The sequence below is a fragment of the Notechis scutatus genome, chromosome Z (assembly GCF_049901735.1).
Source record: "Notechis scutatus isolate UNSWTSFEM ecotype Mainland chromosome Z, rNotScu1.2, whole genome shotgun sequence".
In the NCBI taxonomy this organism is placed as follows: Eukaryota; Metazoa; Chordata; class Lepidosauria; order Squamata; family Elapidae; genus Notechis; species Notechis scutatus.
In genome coordinates this window covers 104,774,685-104,799,997 of record NC_142025.1, presented here as the reverse complement: position 1 = coordinate 104,799,997, position 25,313 = coordinate 104,774,685, and the positions used below count along the sequence as shown (strand labels likewise).

The following is a 25,313-nucleotide window of genomic DNA, read 5'->3' as shown; positions in this document are numbered from 1 at the left end:
AGAACATATAATTGTAATACAGGTAGACTGATGCTGTTGTGCAATGGCACTATTCCTTTGTATATTCCTCATAGCAAGGGTCTTAGCAGGTTGCAAAACACTGAATCCAGTTATATGGAGGCAAAACAAAGAAAAGTATTCCAAGAAAGGTACCTAGGGGTTTAAAAATGGTTGTGTGATACCAACAAGTATAGGGTTGCTTAACTTTGTTGTTATATGACAAGGTTGATTCAGAACTGGCCAATTCCAAGGCTTAATGGATCTTTTATAGATCTGGAGAATTCTCCTCCAACAAAGGATTACAGGGAGTTTCAAAAGCAGAAATATTTGCAGGGGAGGTTAGTAGATGACAACCTTTTTTCTGTTGAGGAGTAGGGAGGGAATAGTAATTGTTACAATAGTAAACATGTTTTCTAGGAATAGTCATTTGGTTACAAATGCTAAAATGTTGTAATTCCTAATATTTCTGCTTGGCTTTAGTTAAATTCAGTACCTGCTACTTGCTCAGAGATGCTATCCATTGACCCTAAGGTATTAACCAGAATTTGAAAAGCAAAACCGCATTATTTTTCTATGGGTAACATGGATTTTTATCTGTTTAAACTAAAGCCATCATAGCCATGCAACTGTAGTCTGAAATAGCTAAAGTTTCCTCGCAGACTTTATAGACTAATTGTAAACAATCCTTGTCACTCCTGTCCATCCAGGAGACTGTCACTCCTTCCCACCAACTTATAGGATGTTCTTCAAGCAATCTCTTAAAAAACTGGTTCACTGACTGACCATTTGGCATGGCCACTGATAATACAATATTTATTTTGGAGAGTTCTAATTTCCTTGATATCTCACCTTGCAGAGAGACAATGACCGTGACCATAGGGTGAGAATGGCTATTGGTAATGGAATGCGAATAGAGGTTTGGAAGGAGTTCCTGAATCGATTTGGACCCATCAAAATCTACGAAATGTATGGAGCTACTGAAGGAACTGTTGGATTCATTAATTATGCAGGAAAAGTTGGAGCAGTGGGAAGGACCAATTTCTTCATTAAGGTAATGAGAAGTTCTTAGGGTCTGTTTGAAAATGTCTGGGCCACTTCTAGCCACTTAGACCTAGCCACTTATAGACATCTAACCTATGTATGTATGTATGTATGTATGTATGTATGTATGTATATATGTATATGTATATGTATATGTATATGTGTGTGTGTGTGTGTGTGTATATATATATATATATATATATATATATATATATATATATATATATATATATATATATATTTGTTTTCTGAGGTTCTCGCAGGTATTTGTATGTGGATCTTTGGTTATTCGGGTTTTCTCCCGCGTAAGATTGGAAGTATCTAGGCAACGTTTCGATGAAGTCTCATTCATCATCTTCAGGCTTCTGTCTTCGGCTCTGTGCTTCTCAGAGTGATGTGAGCTTGCAGCTGCTTCTTCCTTTTAACTGCTAGTGGGGGTGTGACTTGATTGGTTGGGGGCTTGGCTGTGTCACACCCCCACTAGCAGTTAAAAGGAAGAAGCAACTGCAAGCTCACATCACTCTGAGAAGCACAGAGCCGAAGACAGAAGCCTGAAGATGATGAATGAGACTTCATCGAAACGCTGCCTAGATACTTCCAATCTTACGCGGAGAAACCCAAATAACCAAAGATCCACATACAAATACCGCAGAACCTCAGAAAACAAATATTGCACCTCTACAGGGAGGAAACCCACCATCTGACCAGGACTTATGAAAAACTTGAAGTCCAAAGAGCTTCCATTTTATGTGACCTCGCATTCCTATGCAACTGCCGAGATCAAAATTTAATTCCCACAAGCTTCCAATTGAAATTCCACACCAACACAGCAGCCACCAAACGCATCCTAAAAAGAACAGAATTGGCCCTAATTAGAAATGAACTTCACACAAAAGATTTCTCCTAGACCAAATCAACAAAGATCTCCTCACACTTCACCTCAGACTCAGCAACAAGATTCACCCCTTACTTTGGGACAAATCCAAACAACTCGCTGTCTGGAGAGCCGAAACACAGACCACCCTCAAGACAGACACACACACCAACAAACTCAGAAAACTACAACAACGCCAGAAACCAACTCCTCCCCCTCACAGCCACACATGAAACAAACAGTGCACAATATCTCAGACAAGATCCTCACGCCGAAACCAAGGTCCTTTCAAAAGGATTCAACTTTGCTGTCGCTCCCAAACACATCCCCACAGAAACCATCATATGCGGAGTTGAAACCAGCCTGACCAAAACCAACCCTGATGATGCTAATAGAATCAGACTCGAAATCACCAACATCCTCTGCACTAGCAAACCACCCAAAAGCAACTTATCCAAAGAAGAACAAACTGCACTCGTAACCTGAAAGAAGACACCAGCATAATAATCCTACCAGCAGACAAGGGCAACGCGACAGTGGTTATGAACACATCTGACTACCAAACCAAGTTAACCAACCTACTCCTAGACCCCACATACAAACCCCTAAAGACAGACCCCACCACCTACCTAGAAAAAACCACCAGATCCAAAATAAAAGCCTCCCCCATCAGTGAAGAAATCCAGCAAAGAATCATACCCAGAGAGAAATCATCCAGATGCCCGAAGCTTTATGGTCTCCCCAAGATACACAAAGAAGGAACTCCACTTAGACCAATAGTCAGCTCCATAGGCTCACCTCTACAAAACCTAGCCAAATTTCTCGCCAAACAACTACAGCCCTATGCAGAATCCATCAACTCACATGTAAGAAACTCATTCCAGTTCATCGAGATCATAAAGAAACAAAACTTACAACCCAGCGACCTACTAGTGAGCTTGATGTCATATCCCTCTTCACCCAAGTGCCAATAAAAGAAGCCTTGACAGCCATCCAAAATAAATACAACCCCCCAGCACATCCTAGATCTGACCAACCACTGTCTATCCAATACATACTTCACCTACAATGGACAAAAATACAAACAAATAGAAGGAGCACCCATGGGATCACCCCTCTCACCTGTCATCGCAAACCTCTACATGGGACACTTTGAAACACAAGCTCTAGAAAAATATGATCACAAACCCAAACTCTGGCTCAGATACGTAGATGACACCTTCATAATCTGGCCACACGGGAAAGAAAAACTGAACAACTTCCTCACATACCTCAACAGCCTACACCCCAAAATACAATTCACCATGGAAACAGAAGCTAACAATCAACTTCCCTTCCTAGATGTCTTGGTATACAAAAAACCCAATGGCTCCCTAGGACACACCATCTACCAGAAGAAAACACATACAAACCGCTATCTACATGCACTCTCACACCACCACCCAGCACAGATCAATTCCGTAGCTGAGACACTCATCTCCAGAACAAAATGCTTAGCTGATGAACAACACCTAAAAACCGAACTAAACACTCTCACCAACGTACTAACAGCCAATGGATTCCAAAGAAAGAAGATTACCCACCTAATCCAAAAAGAAACTCCAACAAAATCCAAGACAGAGAACAAGAGAACGCAAAGCCCTCCTCCCATATATAAAAGGCACTACAGACAAAATCAGCAAGATCCTCCAAAAACACAACATTAAAACAGCATTCTGCACAAACAGAAAAATATCCACCATCCTAAGAAACCCTAAAGACAAAATCGAGTTAGAAAACCAGGGAGTATACGAAATCCCTTGCACCGCCTGCCCCACTACATACATTGGACAAACTAACAGGAGAATAAATGCACGCGTTGAAGAACATAAGAACTCAATCAAAAAAGAAGAACCGACCTCTTCCCTGGTCCAACACCTCAAAGCCACAGGACATGAGATTGACTTTAAAAATACCAGAACTATCGCCAAAACCGAACACTTCAACAACAGAATAATCAGAGAAGCCATAGAGATAGAAAAACGCCCACACAGCATGAATAAAAGAGATGACACCTCCCGCTTACCAGCCATTTGGAAACCCGCCCTCATGAACAGACAGTACCTAACATGATGAATGACACCAGACCCACACCCACGAGGGCCACACAAGATGCCACCACCACACTTCCACGTAAAAAGCAGACTCACACCCACACAGAAGATGAGACACGACCACAGACCAGAAGCCGCACTGCAGCTGCATCACTACCCACTTCAACCCCCCCTGAGCCATACATGAAGCGAACTGACCCCCACCATGAAGATGCAGCACGACCACGAACTCGAAGCCAAACAGCAAGATCACAGCTCACCAGCTCAAATCCCCCAGTAACTAAGACCAACCTGAGCACAACCAAGCCCCCACCTGAACAGAACACGCCTCCAGCCAATCAGAACATGGCCAACCCCCAACCAATCAGAACACAGCCAAACCCCCAACCAATGAGAACACACCCCCACCCAATCAGAACACAGCCAAGCCCCCAACCAATCAAGTCACACCCCCACTAGCAGTTAAAAGGAAGAAGCAACTGCAAGCTCACATCACTCTGAGAAGCACAGAGCCGAAGACAGAAGCCTGAAGATGATGAATGAGACTTCATCGAAACGTTGCCTAGATACTTCCAATCTTACGCGGGAGAAAACCCGAATAACCAAAGATATATATATATATATATATATATATATATATATATATATATATATATATATATATATATATATATATATATATATATATATATATATATATATATATATATATATATATATATGGTCATAAATTATATATTCAGAACTATTTGAAATGTAATTGGAGTATTTTAAGAAAAAGGCATATAGCCCCTAAACCCAGCACTTTCAAGCTTCTCTCTCAATTTGCGGAACTGTCTGAAGTCTCTCCCTCAACTTTTGCTATCATTAGTCTCCACAGGTCACATGAAATGGAATATAATTGGAATGAATTAGCTTTTCTTGTTTTGGAAGATCTGGGGTTTTGTTTTTTTAAAAAAAATAGTACATTAGGTCTGCCAGGAGTGAAATTTTTCAGAGCACATGGATTGATCAGCTATTGAGAGAATGATGTTAGTTCTAATGTTTTACTCTCAGACAGAGGCACTCCAGGGTGCTTTTTTGCTACACCTAGGAAAATGCTAGAGCAGCTTCTGAAGAATGTTCTAACTCAAAAATCCTTGCTCTGAGGATGCCTTAATTGGCTGGATCAAGTCAGTGGGTGTGTGTATATCTGTCTGTTTGTGTAACTATCATCTATCTATCTTTCTCTATCTCTACATATCTCCATATCTATCTATCTATCTATCTATCTATCTATCTATCTATCTATCTATCTATCTATCTATCTATCTATCTATCTATCTATCATCTACCTATATCTATCATTTATTATCTCCCACCTTTATTACTTTATAAGTAACTCAACATGACGAACATTTATAATATTCCTTCCTCATGCTAATTTCACAACAACCCTGTGTGGTGGGCTGGGCTGAGAGAAAGTGACTGGCCCAAGGTTACCCAGTCAGTTTTCATGAATAAGATGGAACTAAAACTCACAGTCTCCCAGTTTCTAGGCCAGCACCTTCACCAATACATCAAAAGATGAGGATGGGGTGCTGAGGGTAGTGCTTGTCTTCTTGCCTGTGACAAATCATTATTTTTGCCCACTCCAAAGAATGTGAGAATACATCACTTCCAACATACCCGATTCTCTGCCTTACTACATCTCAGGATTTGTTCAGAGGATAAAGGGAGAGACTAGCTCTATAGGGTTTAACTGGGCCTCTTTATCCAGCATGAAGTTCCTTTCGCTCATTAAATCCATATAATCTGTAATTAGTGCCTGTTTTAGGCTCATATTTCTACTTGTCTGTTCAATTTCAGAAACTATTTAACTATAAATTTGTGCAATATGATGTGGATTCAGATCAGCCTGTGAGAGATGAGAAGGGGCTCTGTATCACAGTGCCTACAGGTATGTTTTCTAAGCCAGATGGACAACAGAAAGCTAAGCACATTTAAGAAATATCAGACTTTGCATCATCAAGAATTCCCCCAATAGAAAGATATACTACCTTCAGTGTAATCTTTTCATACCTGCTCCTCCAACTCTATTGGGCTTCAATTGATTCAAAACTTGAAACAATGGAATAGCTTCAATCAATGGCTTCAAAACTGTCATAAATCATAGGCAACATCAGATATATGGCAGTTTCCCAACATTTGCGACTTTATAGACCAGCAGGGGAGGAAGAGGGGATGATTCCATGCAAGCAGTCATAACACACATGTGCAGCTCCATTTGCATGAGTAGTGTGCACATGTGTCCCCCATTCATGCACATGGAGCACACATGCCCATGCTATCCCATTGCTCAAGTAAGTGGAGATGCGTATGCATGCCCACCCCATGATTCCATGGCCCAGTTGCAAACAGGTCACAGCCAATTAGCAGGCTGCAGCCTAGGAATTGGGGATCCCTGGTCTATGGTAATTAGTAATATGATATATTATTAAAAGAAAATTCACATATCCACTTTTCTTTTAAAAAAAAAAAAATTTAAATTCTAAAACTTTCACTGTTTTGGAGACTATAAGGGCCTTAGTGGTGCAGTGGTTAAAGCGCAGCACTGCAAGCTACTTCTGCTGCATCCAGCTCCCTGAAATTTGGCAGATCAAATCTCATCAGGCTCAAGATTGACTCAGCCTTCTGGTCTTCTGAGGTGTGTAAAATGAGGACCCAAATTGTTGGGGGCAATATGCTGATTCTGCAAAACTGCTTAGAGAGGGATGGAAAGCACTGTGAAGCGGTATATAAGTCTAAGTGCTATTGCTATATGTAAAAATATCAAGATGGTAGCTGTGACTGTGCAATCAAAACTTTAACCCTTTTAATGGCTTGTGAACTGGTTGTTAAATTATCCACACACACCCCACCCTCCGTTCTCAAAGTGGATCCTGGGCACTGTGCTGCTCTGCAATGGAGTAATGGGTGGCCGGTGCGAGGGAATGAGAAGGCTGCTTTCCCTCCTCCTTCCCTTGTGCCGGCCACTCTGTTGCCCATTTCTCCACTGCAGCGCAGTGCCCAGGATCCACTTTGATAGCAGGGTGTGGGTAATTTAACAACCAGTTCGCCCAGGGTCATGTTGGCCATCGTGGGAGGCTCATCCTGCATATGTAGTAGAGCTGGAGGACAGAGATGGGCCACTCCTCCCACAACAGCCAACCTGATCCTGGAAGAACCAGTTGTTAAATTCTTTGAATCCCATCACTGAGTCAATCTCTTGAACTTTTTAACAATTACCCTTCCCCATTAATACTCCTGAACTGTTTTTACACCAACAATACAGACTTCATGCTGCCATTCCAAAGATAATACAGTGGAACCTCTGGTCATGAATGCTTCTGAACACTTCCAAATTGGGTTCCAACCAAAAAAATCCATATTTTTAAATTGGGACAGGATTCAAAAATCAGATGGTGATCAAACACGGCCGTGGCTGATTCTCTTTCTGTGCTGATTTCGCATTCCGCACCATTTTTTTTTTGTAGGCGCATGTGGAGTCAGTCTCGCTTCTGGTCATGACCAAATCTGGTTGTGACCGAAGTTACGTAACAAATTATGATCATGACCGGAGGTTCCACTGTAAGCTTGGCTTACATCTTTCTATTGCTTCATGCAAGGATTTTGATTTGAGAATGAGGATGCTAGCAGATTCCAAGAATTACTATGTTGTGGTGGCATTTTATTGGAGATTCCAGCCATTTCTTTGTAGAAGATTTAGGGGATTCTTTTTACATTTCCTAATGCTATGGTATTACCTGTGAAATTTTAAAAATTCTTTTCAGCAAAGCATAGTAGAAATGGAAATATGGCATTCTCTTGCTTTTTGTTCAATGTGAAGCAAATGGCAAATCAGTATGTATCATTACAGTATTTTCATAAATGTAGTACATATTGTATTCGTATTAAGACCATAGATGTCATGACTACTTGGAAAATACAAATCAGAAACACAGATCAAACTAAAGAGACATTATATATAAAAAGGATACAAAGCAGAAGTTCTGAATCACAGTATATAGAAGATAACTTTGTAGGTAGAATATATGGCTATCATTAGGATACAAACTTCTCTTCACATATTAATGACAATATAAAGCTTTCCTCATTTGTTCATGTTGTACCAAATTGCAAGAGAAGTGAGTGGATGGGAGATTAGGCTATCTCATATTTTAATAATAAAGCTTTTTAAACTGCACTGGCTACATCAGTATAACATTAATTATACTGTGATTGCACATAGTGCATATGTTTATCCTTATAAAAGGCTACTCAGATTCTAAGTGTATTTAATGTTTAGCACCTTGAAACTTATGCTTGTTTACTGTTCTCTTTGATAAAGGGTGTATCTGAAAGAGTATAAATGTAGATACATTACTCAACAGCTAGTTCTGAGTTTCTTTCTTGTAAATATTTGTTTATCTTCCTAACCTATCTCTGTTTTGCAAATCTTGTACAGAAGGACTTAAAACCATTTTTATCACTACCAATTTAAGGAATCTTTATGGGAATCCATAGTCAATTCATAAATAATTTCTAAAAGAAAAAATGGCCATAAAATGAACACTTTTAGAAACTTAAGACCTATCTGAATACTCTTTTTTCAACCAGAAACCCTCTAGATATATCAGATTTTAATTCTTTTTGATTATGTTAATAGAGATTATGCAGGGGTGGGATTCTACAGGTTCGCATCTATTTGCTAGAACCAGCTGTTAACATTCTAAGCAGTTCAGAGAACCGGTTGTTAGAAGAAATTACTGGCCTAATCCTGTAAGGAAGGCAGGAAGGAAACATTCTGGTCTGCCTCTTATTACATTCTTGGCAGGACTAGACTTCCTGTCTCAGGAACTTCTCTGGAGTTTTTCCCCCTCCTTTGCTGGTACTTTGCTTGTGTGGAGTGACCATTTAAAGTTACAATGGCACTGAAAAAAAGTGACTTATGACCATTTTTCACACTTACAACTGTTGCAGCATCCCCACAGTCATGAGAGGCCAGGCGAGGAGATGCGTGCCTTGATGTGAGTGATAGTGAGTTGGCCACACCCAGCCAATAACATGACCATCAAGCCATGTCTACCCAGTCACATGACCACCAAGCCACGCCCACCACCTAAGCATGCCCACAGAATCGGTTGTTAAAAATTTTGAATCCCACCCCTAAGGTTATGGTACTTGGAGTGCAACATGTTTGGTAAGCACCATGTTTAGAAAGCTTCATTAGATCAAGTTTTGAACATATCTTTGTCATATATGCATATTATAAATTACTTCAAATGAACAATATTTAAAATAAAGTATTTAAAGCAAAAGGAAAAACAAAACTGCCATATTTTCTTTTCTTCCTAAGAAGGAATTCCTAAGAAGGAATTACAAAACCTAGGAAAAAATGCAGTATAGTAGAGTTTTCCAGAAAAGGTGTGGTAGGCAATTTAAACCAAAATAAGCTTATACTGCAATATTTTGCTACACGCTCCATCTTGACTAATGGCTATGGACAGATGTTATCTTTGGGTCTAATAGGTCAAAGAACTTAGGTTTAAAATCATCTAAGCTTCTAGGGGACAGATATTACATAAAAGTATGTATGAATATATAATATGTATACGTACAATATATGCATATGCATGTGCATGTGTGTATGTATATATATGGAGGACAAGGGGGTATAGGGATGGGGGTATATAATCTCCTTTACCTCCTTAAAACAAATGTCAAGTTATTTAATTAATATAACCAATACATATATTGATGTAACCAATATAATCAATAGAAGTATCCTACTACATCTCTGCATGCTCAGCACTCTTGCTTTGTCTGGTTGAGGATGTTCTGAAAAAACATGAATGAGAGCTATTTTTCATGGTCAACTTAAAGTCTTATTCTCTCAGTTTTAAGACCACAGGAAGCTAAACTTGATCAAATTTGCAACCTTTATTGTGTTATAGATGTAATGCTAGCAAATATTGCTATCTTTACTTGCACTATACAAGCATGTTAAAAGCAGGAATTGGTACATTATTCTTCTAGTATAGTTTCCCTCTCCTCCCACCAAACATCACCTGCCAACATGTAGACATCGACCAATCACTTTTCTATGACATGGATCCTTTGAGGAGAGGATAGACTATCTAGACAGACTGTATATCAAAAATCCATTCATATCAGCTAATAGTCACACTCCTTTTGGACACATTGGATGATGATGATGATGTCATGAGGACACAGTGCAAAAAGATTGCTAGCACATATTTATGCTGTCGAGAAGAAAGTGCAGATGAGAAAAAGCTGGGATTATATCTCCCTTTGTCTTCTGGGAAGTTATTAGGGTCTATAGTAGATGATGATTTAGAGATTGGATAATTCTTATTTAGAGGTTATTGGTTCTTTGTTGTGAGACGATCATTTATTGATTCCTCTTGATTCTCTTTTCATGTTCTAGGACAGGTAGGTTTAATGGTGGTAAAGATAAGTGAGACAAACCCATTTGAAGGCTATGCAGGAGATTATGGGAATACAGAGAAGAAAATTCTCCGTAATGTCCTGAAGAAAGGAGACTGCTATTTTAATACTGGAGATCTTTTGAGGGAAGACCATGAAGGTTTTATCTATTTCCATGATCGAGTGGGAGATACTTTCCGGTAAGTCTCACTATTCATTCAGCTGGTAAATTGCACCTGCAGTTTTGCCTATCTGAAGTAAGATATTGAATGGGCATGATTCATTTGTGTTCACTGTTACTTTATGACTTTTTATTGCAGTTAAAATTTTGAAATTCATTTGACTGAAGACAGTACTGTTCAAAGATGGAGAGCCAATGTGGTCTAATGGTTACAACACCAAATTAGAAGCCAGAAGTCTATGAGCTTTTAGTCCTGCCTTAGTCATAAACGCTGGCTGGGTGACTCTGGGCCAATCACTCTCTAACAACCCATTGAGAGAATTGATTGATCAATGATTCATGAAATATCCAATAGGAACCACATCTCTGCTTTGAATGATCTAAAAGCAGAAACACAATTATGTCTAAAAACTCTCAAGAGCCAAATTATTGCTATCCTACAATACAATATATCACTATATTTACCGTGTGTGAACCAACTCCCAGAATTCCCCAACCAGCATGCATCATAAAGTTGTGAGGGTATGAAAAATACTGTATAAATCATAGAAAATGCCAAAGAACAACTGAACAATAAACAAACCCAAAAACCCCTGTCTATGGTACCAACCCAATACGGGGCACTGATGATGGTAATAATTGTCTGCAAGGAAACAACCAAACTCAGAGAGCACTAAAACCCAACGTTTCAACCCCGAGCTGCATATATTCTTTTCTAATGGATAACATATTTTGTTAGATTTTATTGTGATGGTGACCTAATCCATGTTTATATTATAATTAATCAATGGTTTGTTCTGTGAACCTGGTTAACAAAGTAATTATCACAGTCATATTCTTTTGACCTTCTGTCAGCCAATGTTTATTCGCACAAACATTATTTACTATGGCTGAGTGACCATAGTAAATAACTTCCTCTACTGTTAAGAATTCTCTGTATGATTGCTAGCAGGCTCATCCCTTTGAGTTTACTTCAGTGGGTTAAGTAATACTGTCCCCTGATCATAAACCCAGAAAAAAAATCTTGTGAGTGAAACCATCTATGGGAATATCCAAATGCTAAATAATACATAATTAATACATTCTACCACCCTGTGAAAGAAATAAACCCACCCTGTTTTGGCAGTTGGAAAGGGGAGAACATAGCCACTACTGAGGTTGAGATGACATTGGTAGCTTTGGATATCATTGTGGAAGCCAATGTATATGGAATACCAGTACCAGGTGAGTTTGAAACAGCTATATACACTTCTACACACCCTTTCCAATGCACATTTAGAAATCTTATTTGCAGAAGATACTTAATCTGGATACTGGATTTACCCATTTAGTGGGTTTCTGAAATATCTTGAAGTATTAGTTCACCTTAACCCTAACCGTATTAATTTATTTGTCAACTTGTATGCCTCCTTAGACACAGGGTGGGAGCCTGTTGGACTTCCAGGTGTTCCATAGGGCAGGGAGGGCAACAGAAAATAGACACTTCTAAGGACCCATAAGATGATAGTGTTTAAAGGAAGGGACCTGGAATGTGCTTACAAGGAAGCCTCAGGGAGAGGCAATCCTTCAGTAACCAGGTCCTGTGACAAGTAGGGCTTTAAAAATGATAACCAGCACAATTATACCCATAGGAAACTGGAAGCTAGTAGAGCTAGCATAGCACAGATATGACACAAGCAACTTTGAAGCACCCAACACATTACATTTTGCTTCATTCTGGACTAGATACTTTCTGAATGGTCTTTAGAACTCAATATGCTGTAGAGTGCAGTATAACATGCAGAACATGCATTACTATACTGCATGTAGAACATGCAGTATAGTAATCCAAACAAGAACTGACCAAGGCATTGAAATCTGGAAATATTAATATTGGCAATAATCTGTTCTTATTGCATTGTCTGACAACCATTTGGTAGCCTTGTTTAGGGTGACCTGAGTGCTTTTAGGTAGATTGGGATCAGAGGTTTTCCTGCAAGATCATTAAGAGGAGCATGCTGGAATTTGTCAGACAAAATCACTGAAAGCTGCTTTCCAGTTTTGAAGCAAATGCTACATAGGTTTTAATGACAAAGTCTTGCCTAGTAGTGTATAGGCAGATTGATCTTGTTGTACCTCAGGAATTGACAGGTTCCTCATGCCTGTGAGCTCAACCAAATATTAGATCCACGTCTATCCATGTCCATCACATTCACAATTTGATATATAGTGGAATGTTAGATGTAATTATTTTCTTGAGATAAGGGGTTATCTCCCCTTCCTTTAAAGAGGTGGTGGTTCAACCCTTCCTCATAAAGGCATCATAAGACTGAATTGTACTGGACAATTTTTCCAATCTCCAATTTCCCTTTTTTTAGGGAAAGTTGTTGAGAAGGTGGTCATGCAGAAGCTTCAGAAAACCATCTTTGTTTTGAATTATTGTAACATGATTTACATGAGGCTGTCCTTGAAAAGTACCTCAAAGTTGTGGCTAGTGAAAAATGTAGCTGCATGGGAAGTTATGTGCACTCCATGATCAGTGCATATTTCACCTCTGATCTGCAAGCTACATTGGTTGCTCATTATCTTCTGAATTCAATGCAAGGTGTTGCTAATAGCAATAGCAATAGCACTTAAACTTATATACCACTTCATAGTGCTTTAAAGTCCTCTCTAAGCAACAATTTTATAATAACTTATAAAGCACTACATGAAATGGGACCAGGTTATTTGAGAGACCACTTTTCTCTCACTACATTTACACACTGAACTGGATCTGGCAAGAAGGGCATGCTCCAGGTCCTCTGAGTCAAGAAGTGTAATTTGAATCAATTATAGCTTCCATGTCGTATTCCAAGAATAGCCACATGCAGAGCAGTATTACAGTAGTCCAAACACTAGTTGACTAAGCTATACATACTGTGAGAAGTATCTTCCACTCTAAGAAAGGATATATAATTGGCATTCAAGAGAGATGTGTGCAAAGCCCTATTGGTCATAACCACCACCTGTTAATTGAGCAGAAGTCAAGTGTAGGGCGCACTCTTCAAATTAGGGATGCCATGCCATCCCATCAAGAGCTAAAGATAATAAATCAGCCTGACTTGAAAATCACACAGAGTTGAACCTGTGCCTCTTCCTCCCCAGCCAGACCCTTGCATCCTTCAGGCATTAAGATAGGGCCTCCACAGCTTCACTCAAAAGGGTTTCTTTGCACATTAAAGTGAGCCATAAAAAATTAACCAAACTTTGTCACAATGCAAATGAAGCCAATAAGTATTTCACAGTTTAAGCATGTTATATAAACAGTCATTATCCTGAACGGGTGGCACTGACAAGTTGGTTAGATTATTCATTACTTGTAGTCTATCAGCTATTTCACATCTGTAAATTGATTGATAAAAGAAAAATCTGAGCTAGATAGAATTGAGAAGTAGCCCCATCTTTTATTTTAGTTACTGCCATCTTGAAGATTTACCTTGCACTGCAAGTAGACCTGCAGCATTTTTCCTTATGTGAAACTACTCTTTAATTATGTAACAAAAATGGATATTTTGTGATATGGGAAGTAGCAGGATAAGGCTAAATCATAGCATCAGTCATAATCTGAGCATGAGATATTGTCAGCTTCATGGGGACAGAGGATAGAATGAGGGTCACCAGGCCATTTGAGTGAGGTTTCATAATGAATGAAAGTTGCTTTACCTAGCTGCATCAACCAACATTTTTATTATTATTTTTGCATAAAACATGTAGCCTTACTATCCATAATCTCATTCTGGTTTATTCCAGGGCATGAAGGAAAGATTGGGATGGCAGCCATACGGCTGAAGGATGGATGTCCCTTTGATGGAAAGAAGCTGTTCATACATACCAAAGATCATCTACCTAGCTACGCCATACCCCGCTTCATTCGTATCCAGGTGAGAAACGGTTAATTTAGGCCAGGGGTGGGCAAACTACGGCCCGCGGGCCACATCTGGCCCGTTGGTCTGTCCAATGCGGCCCACCCCTGAAAAAAAATTGCTGCCATTGGTCTGTCCAATCCGGCCCGCCCCTGAAAAAAAATCGCTGGGCGTGGCGTATTGCCCTGTGCCGCGTGGCCCCCAAAGCTGAAAAACAGTGCGGAGCGATCTAGGGGTAGGAAAGAAAAGAAATTTGCCAAGGCCTCGGCTGGGAGTTCGAAATCACCTTCGAGTGCGACCTCTCCGAAGGTGAGTCCCCGCCGATCCCCTTTTTTTCCGGGCTTCCAGGCTTAAACTTTGCAAAGGCAAAGCTTGCAGTCTGGAGCGTCTTCCCGCTGAGGAGCGGGAAGGGTTCCACCCGGGCGGGCGGGTGGGCTGCTTGGAGCCACCTAAAGCTAGGCCGCTGCTGGTGGACCCTTGCCCTGCCTTGGTGCCCCATTCCCCGGCTCGGCGGTCCTGCTCGGGCGGCACTTTAAAGCCTGCTCCAGCACCCGAGCAACTTCCCAGCAACTTTCCGCTTCGTTTTAACTTGCGGGCGCTCGCGCCTGGCCCCGAGCCGTGCGGCGGAGGGAAGCCAAGCGGGCGGGCAGGCGGGCTGCTTGGAGGAGGCGACCCGGCGGCGCTCCGGGCTTCCCCTCCGCCGTGCGGCTCGGGCGGCGGCGCAGCGCCTGCGAGTTAAAACGGCCGAAAGTTGCTGGGAAGTTGCTCGGTTTTCCGGGCTTCCAGGGCTTTGCAAAGGCAAAGTTTGCAGGCTGGAGCGTCTTCCCGCTGAGGAGCGGGAAGGGTTCCGCCTGGCGGGAGGGGCGGGCTGCTTGGAGCGGCTGCTGTGCGGCTCGGGCGAGGCACGGCGCCCGCGAGTTAAAACGAAGCCAAAAGTTGCTGGGAAGTTGCTCGGATTTCCGGGCTTCCAGGCTTAAACTTTGCAAAGGCAAAGTTTGCAGGCTGGAGCGTCTTCCTGCCGAGGAGCAGGAAGGATTCACCCCGGCGGGCGGGCGGGCGGGCTGCTTAAACTTTGCTCGGGCGGCTCTTTAAAAGCCTACTCCCAGCACCCGAGCAACTTCCCAGCAACTTTCGGCTTCCTTTAACTCGCGGGCGCCGTGCCTGGCCCCGAGCCGTGCGGCAGAGGGAAGCCCGGGCGGGTGGGCAGGCTGCTTGGAGGAGGCGACCCGCGGTGCTCCGGCAGCAGCAACAGGCAGTTTCGCCCGGGCTCCGCTCAGGTGTCCGGCTGGGGCTGTCAGGAGTTGATACCGCTGGCGGAGCTCCGTGCGGCTCCAGTCCCGCGTTGCCTTGGGAAGGAAAAGGCAAAACTAGGAGCCGCTGAGCCTGAGCCTCCGGTGCCGCTGCTCCCGTTGCAAAGCACCGCCGCGGCTCTTCCTTTTTGCCTTTCCTTTCCCGAGGCAACGCGGACTGGAGCCGCGCCGGCGGTAGCAACTCCTGACTCAGGGGCCTCCGAGGGAGGGGAAGGAGGAGAAGAGGGGGGAAGGGTGGGGGGGGGCATTCCCAAAATATCTTGTGCTGACCCGGCCCGCCTGTCAAATTTTAAAAGTCAATGCGGCCCCCGAGCCAAAAAGTTTGCCCACCCCTGATTTAGGCTCTTGCTTACCATTAGAAAAAATACCTCAAAACCTCAGTATCTTAAAGTATAATAGAAGTAGAAGTGCTGATGCCAATGATAATATTAATGGAAAAGAAGTAAATGTAGGTTTGATTTTATTAAATAATAATAATAAGAATATATAATACTAAGGATTGTTAGTAATGAAAGCTGCCAACTGAATATGCATGGAATTTCTTTGCTTCAAAAATGCTTTCATTTTAACAAAAAGTAGAAGTACGTTGATTATTTATGAGCCATGGTGGCACAGTGGTTAGAATGCAGTACTGCAGGCTACTTCTGCTGACTGCCAACTGCCTGCAATTTGGCAGTTTGGATCTCACCAGGCCCAAGGTTGGCTCCTTCTGAGGTGGGTAAAATGAGGACCCAGATTGTTGGGAGCAATATGCTGACTCTGTAAACTGCTTAGAGAGGACTGTAAAGCACTATGAAGCAGTATATAAGTCTAAATGCTATTGCTATTTTAAAAAAACATAATTCGGAACAAAAATGGAATTAATGAAAATAAAATGTGTATATAAATTCATCTGAAATGAATTTCAGCAAGGCGAGCTGAAAATGGGGAAAGCCTTGGGTAACAGTTGAAAAAGACAATGTGATGATGCTTGTGTGGAGTGAAGGAGATGGAGGGGAATACGTGAAGATATTACAAAGGGATGCCAGAGGAGATACAGGGAGGCCAGAGGAGATTAAGGAAGGCAGAAGCCTATAATGAGGATTGAAGAAGGCAGTAGGAAACTGTTACGAACTAACTAAATAAACACATTATTAAAAACTCTTCGAGCTTCGCTCCAACTACAGGCTCGTAAACCTGCAGTTCGGATTGGTCCGCAAGTAAGCGATCATGATTGGCTGCCTTCGGCTAACCTGATTGGCTGACAGTAGCCATCCCGGATTGGAAGACTAAGTGCGGTTAAACTCGTTCTCATTGGTTATTGCGGCAGCAGCCAGCTCTATAAAAGAGCTGCTGCTGCCCAAGTTGGTTGCTCTGTTCTGAAGTCACTATTAAAGAGTTGTGTCACTACCCGATGCCTTGTCTCCGTTATTACTCCCACTCCTCCAAACCTAACAGAAACCACAGTAAAAGCAAACAGCAGGCAAAAAAACTGAATGAAGAGTAGGAAGACTGGGATAAACAAAGTTGCGTATTTTGCATTCCTGGTGTAGACAAAGATAAGCATTTCTCTGAGCTCAGGTTTCCTGCCTTGGCCTGCTCTAGCTTGAATGTAGCAAGACGTGGGATTCATTCATCCCCTTTCTGCAATCCAATATGAAAATGCCCTAGTTCAATGATGGGAAACCTATTTTTTGTGGTGTGCCAAAAGTGCACCCACTGGCACCCACAATGCAATGTGGGCCCCCTGCACATGCAACAACCCCACTTACCTGCATGTATGCATCTCCCAGCTGATTTTTGGCCTGTTTGAGGCTATTTTTGCCCCCCCCCCCCCGGAGGCTCAAGGAATGTCTCTGTAGCCTTGGGAGGACAAAAGATGGGCCTTCAGGAAATACTCCGGAGGGCCTCTTGAGCCCAGGGTGGTCATTTTTGCCTTCAAGGAGGCTTGAAGAAGCCTCTGGAGCCTCAGGAGGCTGAAAATGGGCCCGTTTCAGCACTTCCAGTATTTCCGGAAGGCACATTTTTCAGCTTCCCGAGGCTGCAGAGGCTTCCCTTGAGCCTCTGGGAAGGTGAAAACTGCCTCAATCGGGCCAAAAATCAGCTGGGAGACATGCGCATGTGCAGTGCAGGTAGGTTTGGCTGGGGCTCGTGTGCCCACACAAATGCCTCTGCATTTTACTTGTGGCACATATGCCATAGGTTCACCATCACAGCCCCAGTTACCCTTTAGTATACAACATATACAATCTAGCAATTTATTGACAAAATGGTTGATGATACAGGCTGAGATCTTATAAGCTTCCATAGGTTGTTGTGAGCATAGCATCTCTCCTTCTGAACATTGCCCTCCATGATTCTTCTGGGCATTGGCTGCAAGTGAGTACAGAGTACAGACACACTAGTGTTTTTTCAACGGATCATTAACATCACATTTGAAAATAAGTCTAGCACTCTTGTGAGAGGCCCCTATTTCTATGCTGTCCAAATTCCATTCAAACAGGGAAGAGAGTATAAAGAGTGTCGGTTCTAGAACACTGCCTTGGGGGATACCGCTGTTAACTGGAGCAGGGTTTGATATAGTGCTCCCTATTTTTACTATTTGTTGCCTGTTTGACAGGAATACTTGACAGGAATTACACTTATGAAGGGATCTGGAAATGACATAAGAGTTTAGTTTTAACAGTAGTTTATCATGTACCACTGAATCAAAGGCTTTGCAGAAATCTATGTAAATTGCTTTACCAAGGTCATATGTGTAGGAGTTGTAGATTGCAGGGCATTTTTTTCCTGAAACCAAATTGTTTTTTTGACAGTAGGTTATTTGACTCTAAGTGGAGGGCAGTGAATTGGTTAATGATTGATTCCGTGACTTTGCACATGATGCAACACAGTGAGATTGGTCTGTAGTTTTCAGTCAGGCTGGGATCATATTTTTTGAAGATAGGGATGACCGTTGCTAAGGACCATAGGTTTGGTAAGGAGATGGTTCTGAATGATATCTCATATATAATGCTTAGAGGTTCTGCTATGGCAGTGGAGAACTTTTTAAAGAAGTATGCACATAATCCATTGGGGCCAATAGATAGAGATGATTTTAGGTTACGTAGTGCCTTTTCTATGTTATCTTCTGTAAAGTCAACGTGTTGTAGATCATTACAGTTAGTTGTGGTACGACTAGGAAATGTAGGACATGAGCCATTGATGTTTACAAAGACTAAACTGAAGAATGTAATGAAGAGGTTGGCCTTCATATGATAAATATAGTTATGTCCTCTTAGCCATGCTGTTTGAGATGTGGGTTTATTGTACGAAGTAATTTTTTAATCTGACCTCCCTATTTGTGACCTGTTAGTTGTGCAACTGGATAGGTGGTGAAACAAGCTGTTCTTAAAATCCCCAACACTTGTTCATTCATGCCTCACTACACATTAAGAAAGTGATGTGATGGATTTTCTTAAGGGGAAATAACACTTGGTGGGAATCCATCGAACAGTTTCTTTACTTGCCTCACACTAGGAGAGTAAGGGAAGCACCATTCACTAGCTTTGTTACTGAGGCAGGGTTAGGATTAGGGTAGGACAAATCCGTGACTCTGACAAACTCGTGACTTTGTTTTCACTGCTGCCTTTACTTCCTGCAGGAAAAACTGGAGATTACAGGAACTTTCAAGCTATGCAAAAGTCACCTTTTGAAGGATGGATTCAATCCTGCCACTATCAGTGATCCCCTCTTCTTCCTAGATGATTCAGAGAAGAACTATATACCCATGACTGAGGAGATCTACAGCTCCATTTTAGAAAAGAAAAGAAAACTCTGAAAGAGTTCTCTGAAAGAGAAACATAACTGTGTTTCCTTAACAGCTTTAGAAGTGCAGCCATTCATGTTTTGATTTTTTTCTCAAGAAAGAAAAATTTATGGCCAGAATATTAATTCTTCTTAATGTATTCGTAGTTTCTTGAGATATCTGTTTAATACAGTAGTTGTATTAAATTATTTGGGGGGGGGGATAATAAAATGTTGCCACTTTCTCTTGCCACAGAAAACATTTGCTTTCAAGTGAAGCTTATTCTGAAGAAAGTATTGGGAAGGAAGGTTAATTCCTTTTCCTCTGGTGCCATATCCTGCTTTGTTTCCAATGTGGGAGAAGCTATATCAAAGGAGGCTATACATTGTAAAAAATCATATCAACACAAGTTCATGCACATGTCTAACATTTTCCCCAAGAACCACTCATTTCTAAACTCTGATCCTCTTGAAATACCTCTTTGTATACTATTATTATTTTAAAATATATTTTAATATCAGTGTAATCTAGCAACCAATCTTGGACAAGAGAGGCATGGATTCAAATTACCATATGATCGTGATGCTCACTGGATGAATTGGACCACTTTTTCTCAGCCTAACCTCATAAGGGTCTAATCATTCAATGGGTAAAATATGGAAGGAGACTCATCACACTTTTTGTATCCCACCTTGGGATAAAAAGGGTGGGGTGTATTATAATCTTCACCTTGACAAACACGATCAAAACTGCCACATCCACAAATATTTTAGTTTTTTTTAAAATGAGAACTATATTGCAACAATCAGAAAAACATGATACTCAAAGTACAACTGTAGTGTGCTTTCATGGTCTTCTGCTCATTCATCTGAGAAGTATAAATCAGATGAGATCTGATTCAAGTTCAATCTGAGGTTCAAACTGAATAAAACCCTGAAGCATTCCTAGTTAGAAGTATCTCATATAGGCAGCTTAAGCCTATATGATATACCCTGATGCTTTCCAGAAGTGATGGGAGAAATTCTCCCAGACCTCCTAAAAGGAGATACCATGTTGAAGTTTGTGCTATAAATTAAGAGATGTAGATCTAATTCTGGTTTGTGAACTATCAGACATTTAAGTCAATTTCTCTAAGATATTAACAGTGCAAATCTATTATTTTTGTTCAGAGTTCAATGGAAATGAATATAATATAGGAATATAATGCGTATATAGACATATGAATATAATTTTATTATCCTGAGAGAATCATATTCATACATAGTTCCAACATCAATTATGTGAACAGGATATTTGATCATGAAATCAATTTGCCAAATTAATGATATTTTATTAAATTGCTAAATAATTTAATTCCTGCTTTTTCTATTTCTGAAACTACTCTACAGGGAACGGTCATCATATAGACCATAGATGAACGAACAATAAATTATAGCTGTGATCATAGTTGTAATGGAACAGCCATATCCATGTCAGGCATATATCAGAAACTAACAGTTCTTGAAAAGGGAAATGAACAGTTCTTGAAAAGGGAGGGGCAGGTCTTCTGAGAACCTTTCAAATTCTTCATCTTGAAAACCATAATAAAACTTTGCCAGATTTTAGATCATGTTATAAGGAATGGTTTGGGATAAAAGTAATTTACCCAGTATCAGACAATAAACTTGAGGATAATCAGGGAGTTGAACTCTAGTACAGGTCTACTTTAACATTTATATGATTTACTGTCCTTCACTTAAATACCTTTCTTTCCCAATAGTACTAAACTGTGGAATTGCTTTGCAAACTAAATAAACTCTTGGCAATATAGTTCTCACAAAATAATCAAATTGCCTAAATTATCTTACTCCAACAAACTTCGACTTTCTTTATTGGTTCACACTAAGTTGTGCTCTTGTATTCAACAACCTTTCTTCATCACTTTCAACTGTCAGAAAGCAATTCCAGGAGGGAAGTCATTTGGAATGTGCCCTTAAGGCAAAGCCGAGCTAGGGAGCAGCTGTGAAGTGGCCTTCACTGAGTTCAGCAGCTAAGCAGGATGGAAACTGGTTGATACTTAGAAGGGAATTACCAAGAAAACTCGGAGTTAAAAGATAATCTAGAAAAGAAACATAAAGGCAGGGGTGGGATTCTACCATTTCTGTCCAGCTCTGTAGAACCGGTAGTTCTGAAGAGCAGCAGACAGAGAGCATACATAGAACCAGTTCTATGTCTGCTGCTGTTTTGGCCCACCCGCCCACCTGGGCTCTCATCTGACCTTTATTTCCTCCTTTTTGAACCACAGCTGCTTTGCGCGACACAGCAGCGGTTGAAAAAGCAGGAAAAAAGTGCTTTTTCAACCACTGCACACCCACTCGCAGCGCTGCTCAGCTGTCGAGGCAGCTAGCTGATGACTATATACATGTGCGTGCAGTGTAAAAAAATGTAAAATCACCAAACCGGTAGTTACACCAGTTGGATCCCACCCCTGCATATAGGCCACAATGGAAAACCACTTCTGTATTATTGCCAAAAGAACTACCGTATATGCCGGCGTATAAGACGACCCGGCGTATAAGATGACCCCCCAACATTTCCACTCAAAATATAGTTTGTTATATACTCGCCCCCTCTTCCGCACGCCTTCCATTTTTGCACTTTTTTTTTTTTGAGGCACTTTTTTGCACCGTGAAACGATCCCGTGAAGCCGAAAGCAGCCAGCCTCTCCCAGCTCCCAAGGAAGAGCTCGCACCGCCCGGGCTCCGCTGAGGTATCCGGCTGGGGCTGTCAGGAGTTGTTACCGCTGGCGTGGCTCCACGCTGCTCCAGTCCCGCTGCCTCGGGAAGGGAAAGGCAAAAAGGAAGAGCCACGCGCGCGCTTGCAATGGCAGCAGCGGCTCCTGGTTTTGCCTTTCCCTTCCCGAGGCAACGCGGGACTGGAGCCGCGCGGAGCCGCGCCAGCGGTAACAACTCCTGACAGCCCCAGCCGGATACCTCAGCGGAGCTCGGGCGGTGCGAGCCTCGTTTCCTTGGGAGCTGGGAGAAGGCTGGCTGCTCCTTCGGCTTCACGGGATTCGTTTCCACGGTGCGTAAAAGTGCCTCAGCCGCGGGCAGCCGCAGTGCTTCCCAATTACTATTTGCCGGCGTATAAGACGACCCGGCATATAAGATGACCCCCCCCAATTGGAGGCATGTTTTTCAGGGCAAAAAAGTCGTCTTATACGCCGGCAAATACGGTATATACTGTAGATACGGCCGCAAAGCCACCAGGAGTTGAACTCAACTTAAAGGACTTTTTATTGAGGTAAACATGGCATTTTCACCTAAAGAAATTTACTTTAGTATATAAACCCTTTTCAGAATACAACTTAAATCCAAATTACCTTGTGTAGAGTTGTAATTGCAGGAATGTTCCTATCTTGGATGGCAAACCTCAGATAAAGAATGTTTCCAAGCAAATACAACTCAGGCAAACAATGTCACTAATCTAAAGGAGGATTAGAGAGAGGAAGTAAACATATGTTAGACTTTAACTAGAGATAATTAATTGTGTTAATTACTATGCTAAACAGTAACAAAAGTTAAGCAGTAACCAAAGTTAACCAATGTTGGAGGATAATTAAAAATGTGTTTAAATGCAAGACTAGACTCCAATAAAGTTCATCATGATTCAGTTGATCATGATCAAACACCTCGACTGCCTCGTCATTACAACAACCTTGTACTGCTGTATAGCCTGCTCCTTATCTGTATTCTCATAATCTCCATTTCCAACTCCACATTCTCAAGTTTTCGTTCTCAAATTCTGCAACAGAATAGCTTCCACCTTTTTCATGCTTGTTTTTATTATCTAACCAACAGCTATTGAAAATGAGGCAGGCTCCTTATCTCTGCCCAGGCTTTTTACAGATTGTGGAAGTTTTTGTATGCTATTGCTGTGGCTTCTGATGCTTGTGTAAAACAGCAGGGTTTTAAATATGCTTTTACCAAAAGGTTGGCAGTTCATGATCCAAGCATCATACAACAGGGTGAGCTCCCATCTTTGCCCCATCTCCTGCCAACGTAGTAGGTTAAAAGCATGCAAATGCAAGTAGGTAAACATTTCAGTGGGAAGGTAACACCATTCTGTGTGCACATAGTCAGGCTGGCCACATGGCCATGGAACCAACTTTGGACAATTTGGCTCCCTCTACTAGGAAACAGAAATGAGCATCACTTCCTAGGGTCAGACCCAAATGGACCGGGGAACCTTTACCTTTAACACAATTGTTGAACATTCATTGGTTATTTATTTTTACTCAGCCTGCTGCCAAGTTCATTGCTTTTTACAAGAATCCTAATTAATATTCTCCCCACCGCCCCAATTCCAACACAACATTTCCCAGGTCAGAAATCCACTTTTTTTTTGCTTTGATCTCTAACTTCATTTCAGTCCCGGCTTATCAGTGAGGTAGTTTTAAGATGGCCTTAGTACTGTTTTTAAATTATATTTATCACTCTTCCCAACCTATTTGCTCAGGTCCAAGGTGAGCATCAAGATCTGTAAGGCTTCATCACCTATTGGTGTAGAGAGGAGACAGATTGTAGGGACAAACAGGCAATGGAAGCAGGGTTGAGATCAACCATGTGGATAGTAAACATTATGATGATCATACAGTAGTCTGACTCATGAATGGGTGTAAAACACTCCACCTCAACAGTGGGAAGGCTCTATGAGACAGTGACTAGATCAAAGTTATTCAATAAGTTTTATTGCTGCATGTCCTTTACTCAGGTTGGGAATTTTAAAAGTAATAATCCAACACATTTGCAACACACAGGGAAAGACTGATTTCCCATCTCTAGTTTTCATGTCTGCTATGGATTTTGGAGATTGTGTGGAGCTCCTGGAACTTGAAGCTCTATGCATCAAAAGCCACTCAATCTTACCAGGTTTCAGCTCCCATCCAGCTCTCATCAAGACTGATCATAGATGTATGCTAGGATCCTCCAGTCTACCAGGTTAGAAAAGGAATAATGGATGGAAACTGATCAAGGAGAAGTTCAGCCTAGAAACAAGGAGAAATTTTCTGACAGTGAGACCAATCAACCAATGGAACAGCTTGCCTTCAGAAGTTGTGGGAATTTCATCACTGGAAGGTTTCAAGAAGAGACTGGACTGCCATCTGTCAGAAATGGTGTAGGGTCTCCTGTTTTTTTGGGGAGGGGTTAGATTAGATGACCTGACAAAATCCCTTCCAATTCTATTATTCTATAAGCTTCTGTAACTCAGTTGATTCTTTGTCAATCCAAAGTATCAGCTTGAACCTTCACAAATATTACATAGCTAATTAAATCATGATTATAGTAAGTCTCAATACATAGTTGCAACCCTTTTAAGTCTATTTAATTACTTTATAATCTCACTTAGAGGTCATTTGTAGAACACACACTTTAGAACACACTCTGTATATTGTACAGAGAAATACAGTGTTCCTTTCCCATGGTCTTGGATCGTACTGTTTCCCAGTTGATTGATTTATAGTTTTGGAAAGAATAAGGGAAAGAAACATGTATGTCACTTTGAATAACTAAGAGAAAGGATAATCAGCCTAGTTTATGCTAACTACAAGAAACCTAAATCTTGTTAGGCTGCCTAGCATTGTGCCTAGCATTTAGACTGCGTAACAATATTGATTTTATTAGTGTGAATATTTCAAAATCTTCCTAAAGAATCTT

The 25,313-nt window shown here is 41.3% G+C and overlaps 1 protein-coding gene across 1 annotated transcript in view; it reads left to right on the top strand.

Annotated features, from left to right (window-relative positions):
- LOC148129043 (long-chain fatty acid transport protein 2-like) overlaps positions 1-20,970 on the top strand; it is a 30,060-nt gene extending 9,090 nt beyond the window's left edge. Inside the window, exons 6-11 of the mRNA XM_087946423.1 lie at positions 857-1,051; positions 5,857-5,947; positions 10,478-10,676; positions 11,784-11,881; positions 14,429-14,559; positions 19,474-20,970. Of these exons, the coding sequence (XP_087802549.1) occupies positions 857-1,051; positions 5,857-5,947; positions 10,478-10,676; positions 11,784-11,881; positions 14,429-14,559; positions 19,474-19,650 (891 nt within the window). The 3' untranslated portion in view covers positions 19,651-20,970. The remainder of the gene's footprint in view (positions 1-856; positions 1,052-5,856; positions 5,948-10,477; positions 10,677-11,783; positions 11,882-14,428; positions 14,560-19,473) is intronic.
- The last annotated feature ends 4,343 nt before the right edge of the window (positions 20,971-25,313 follow it).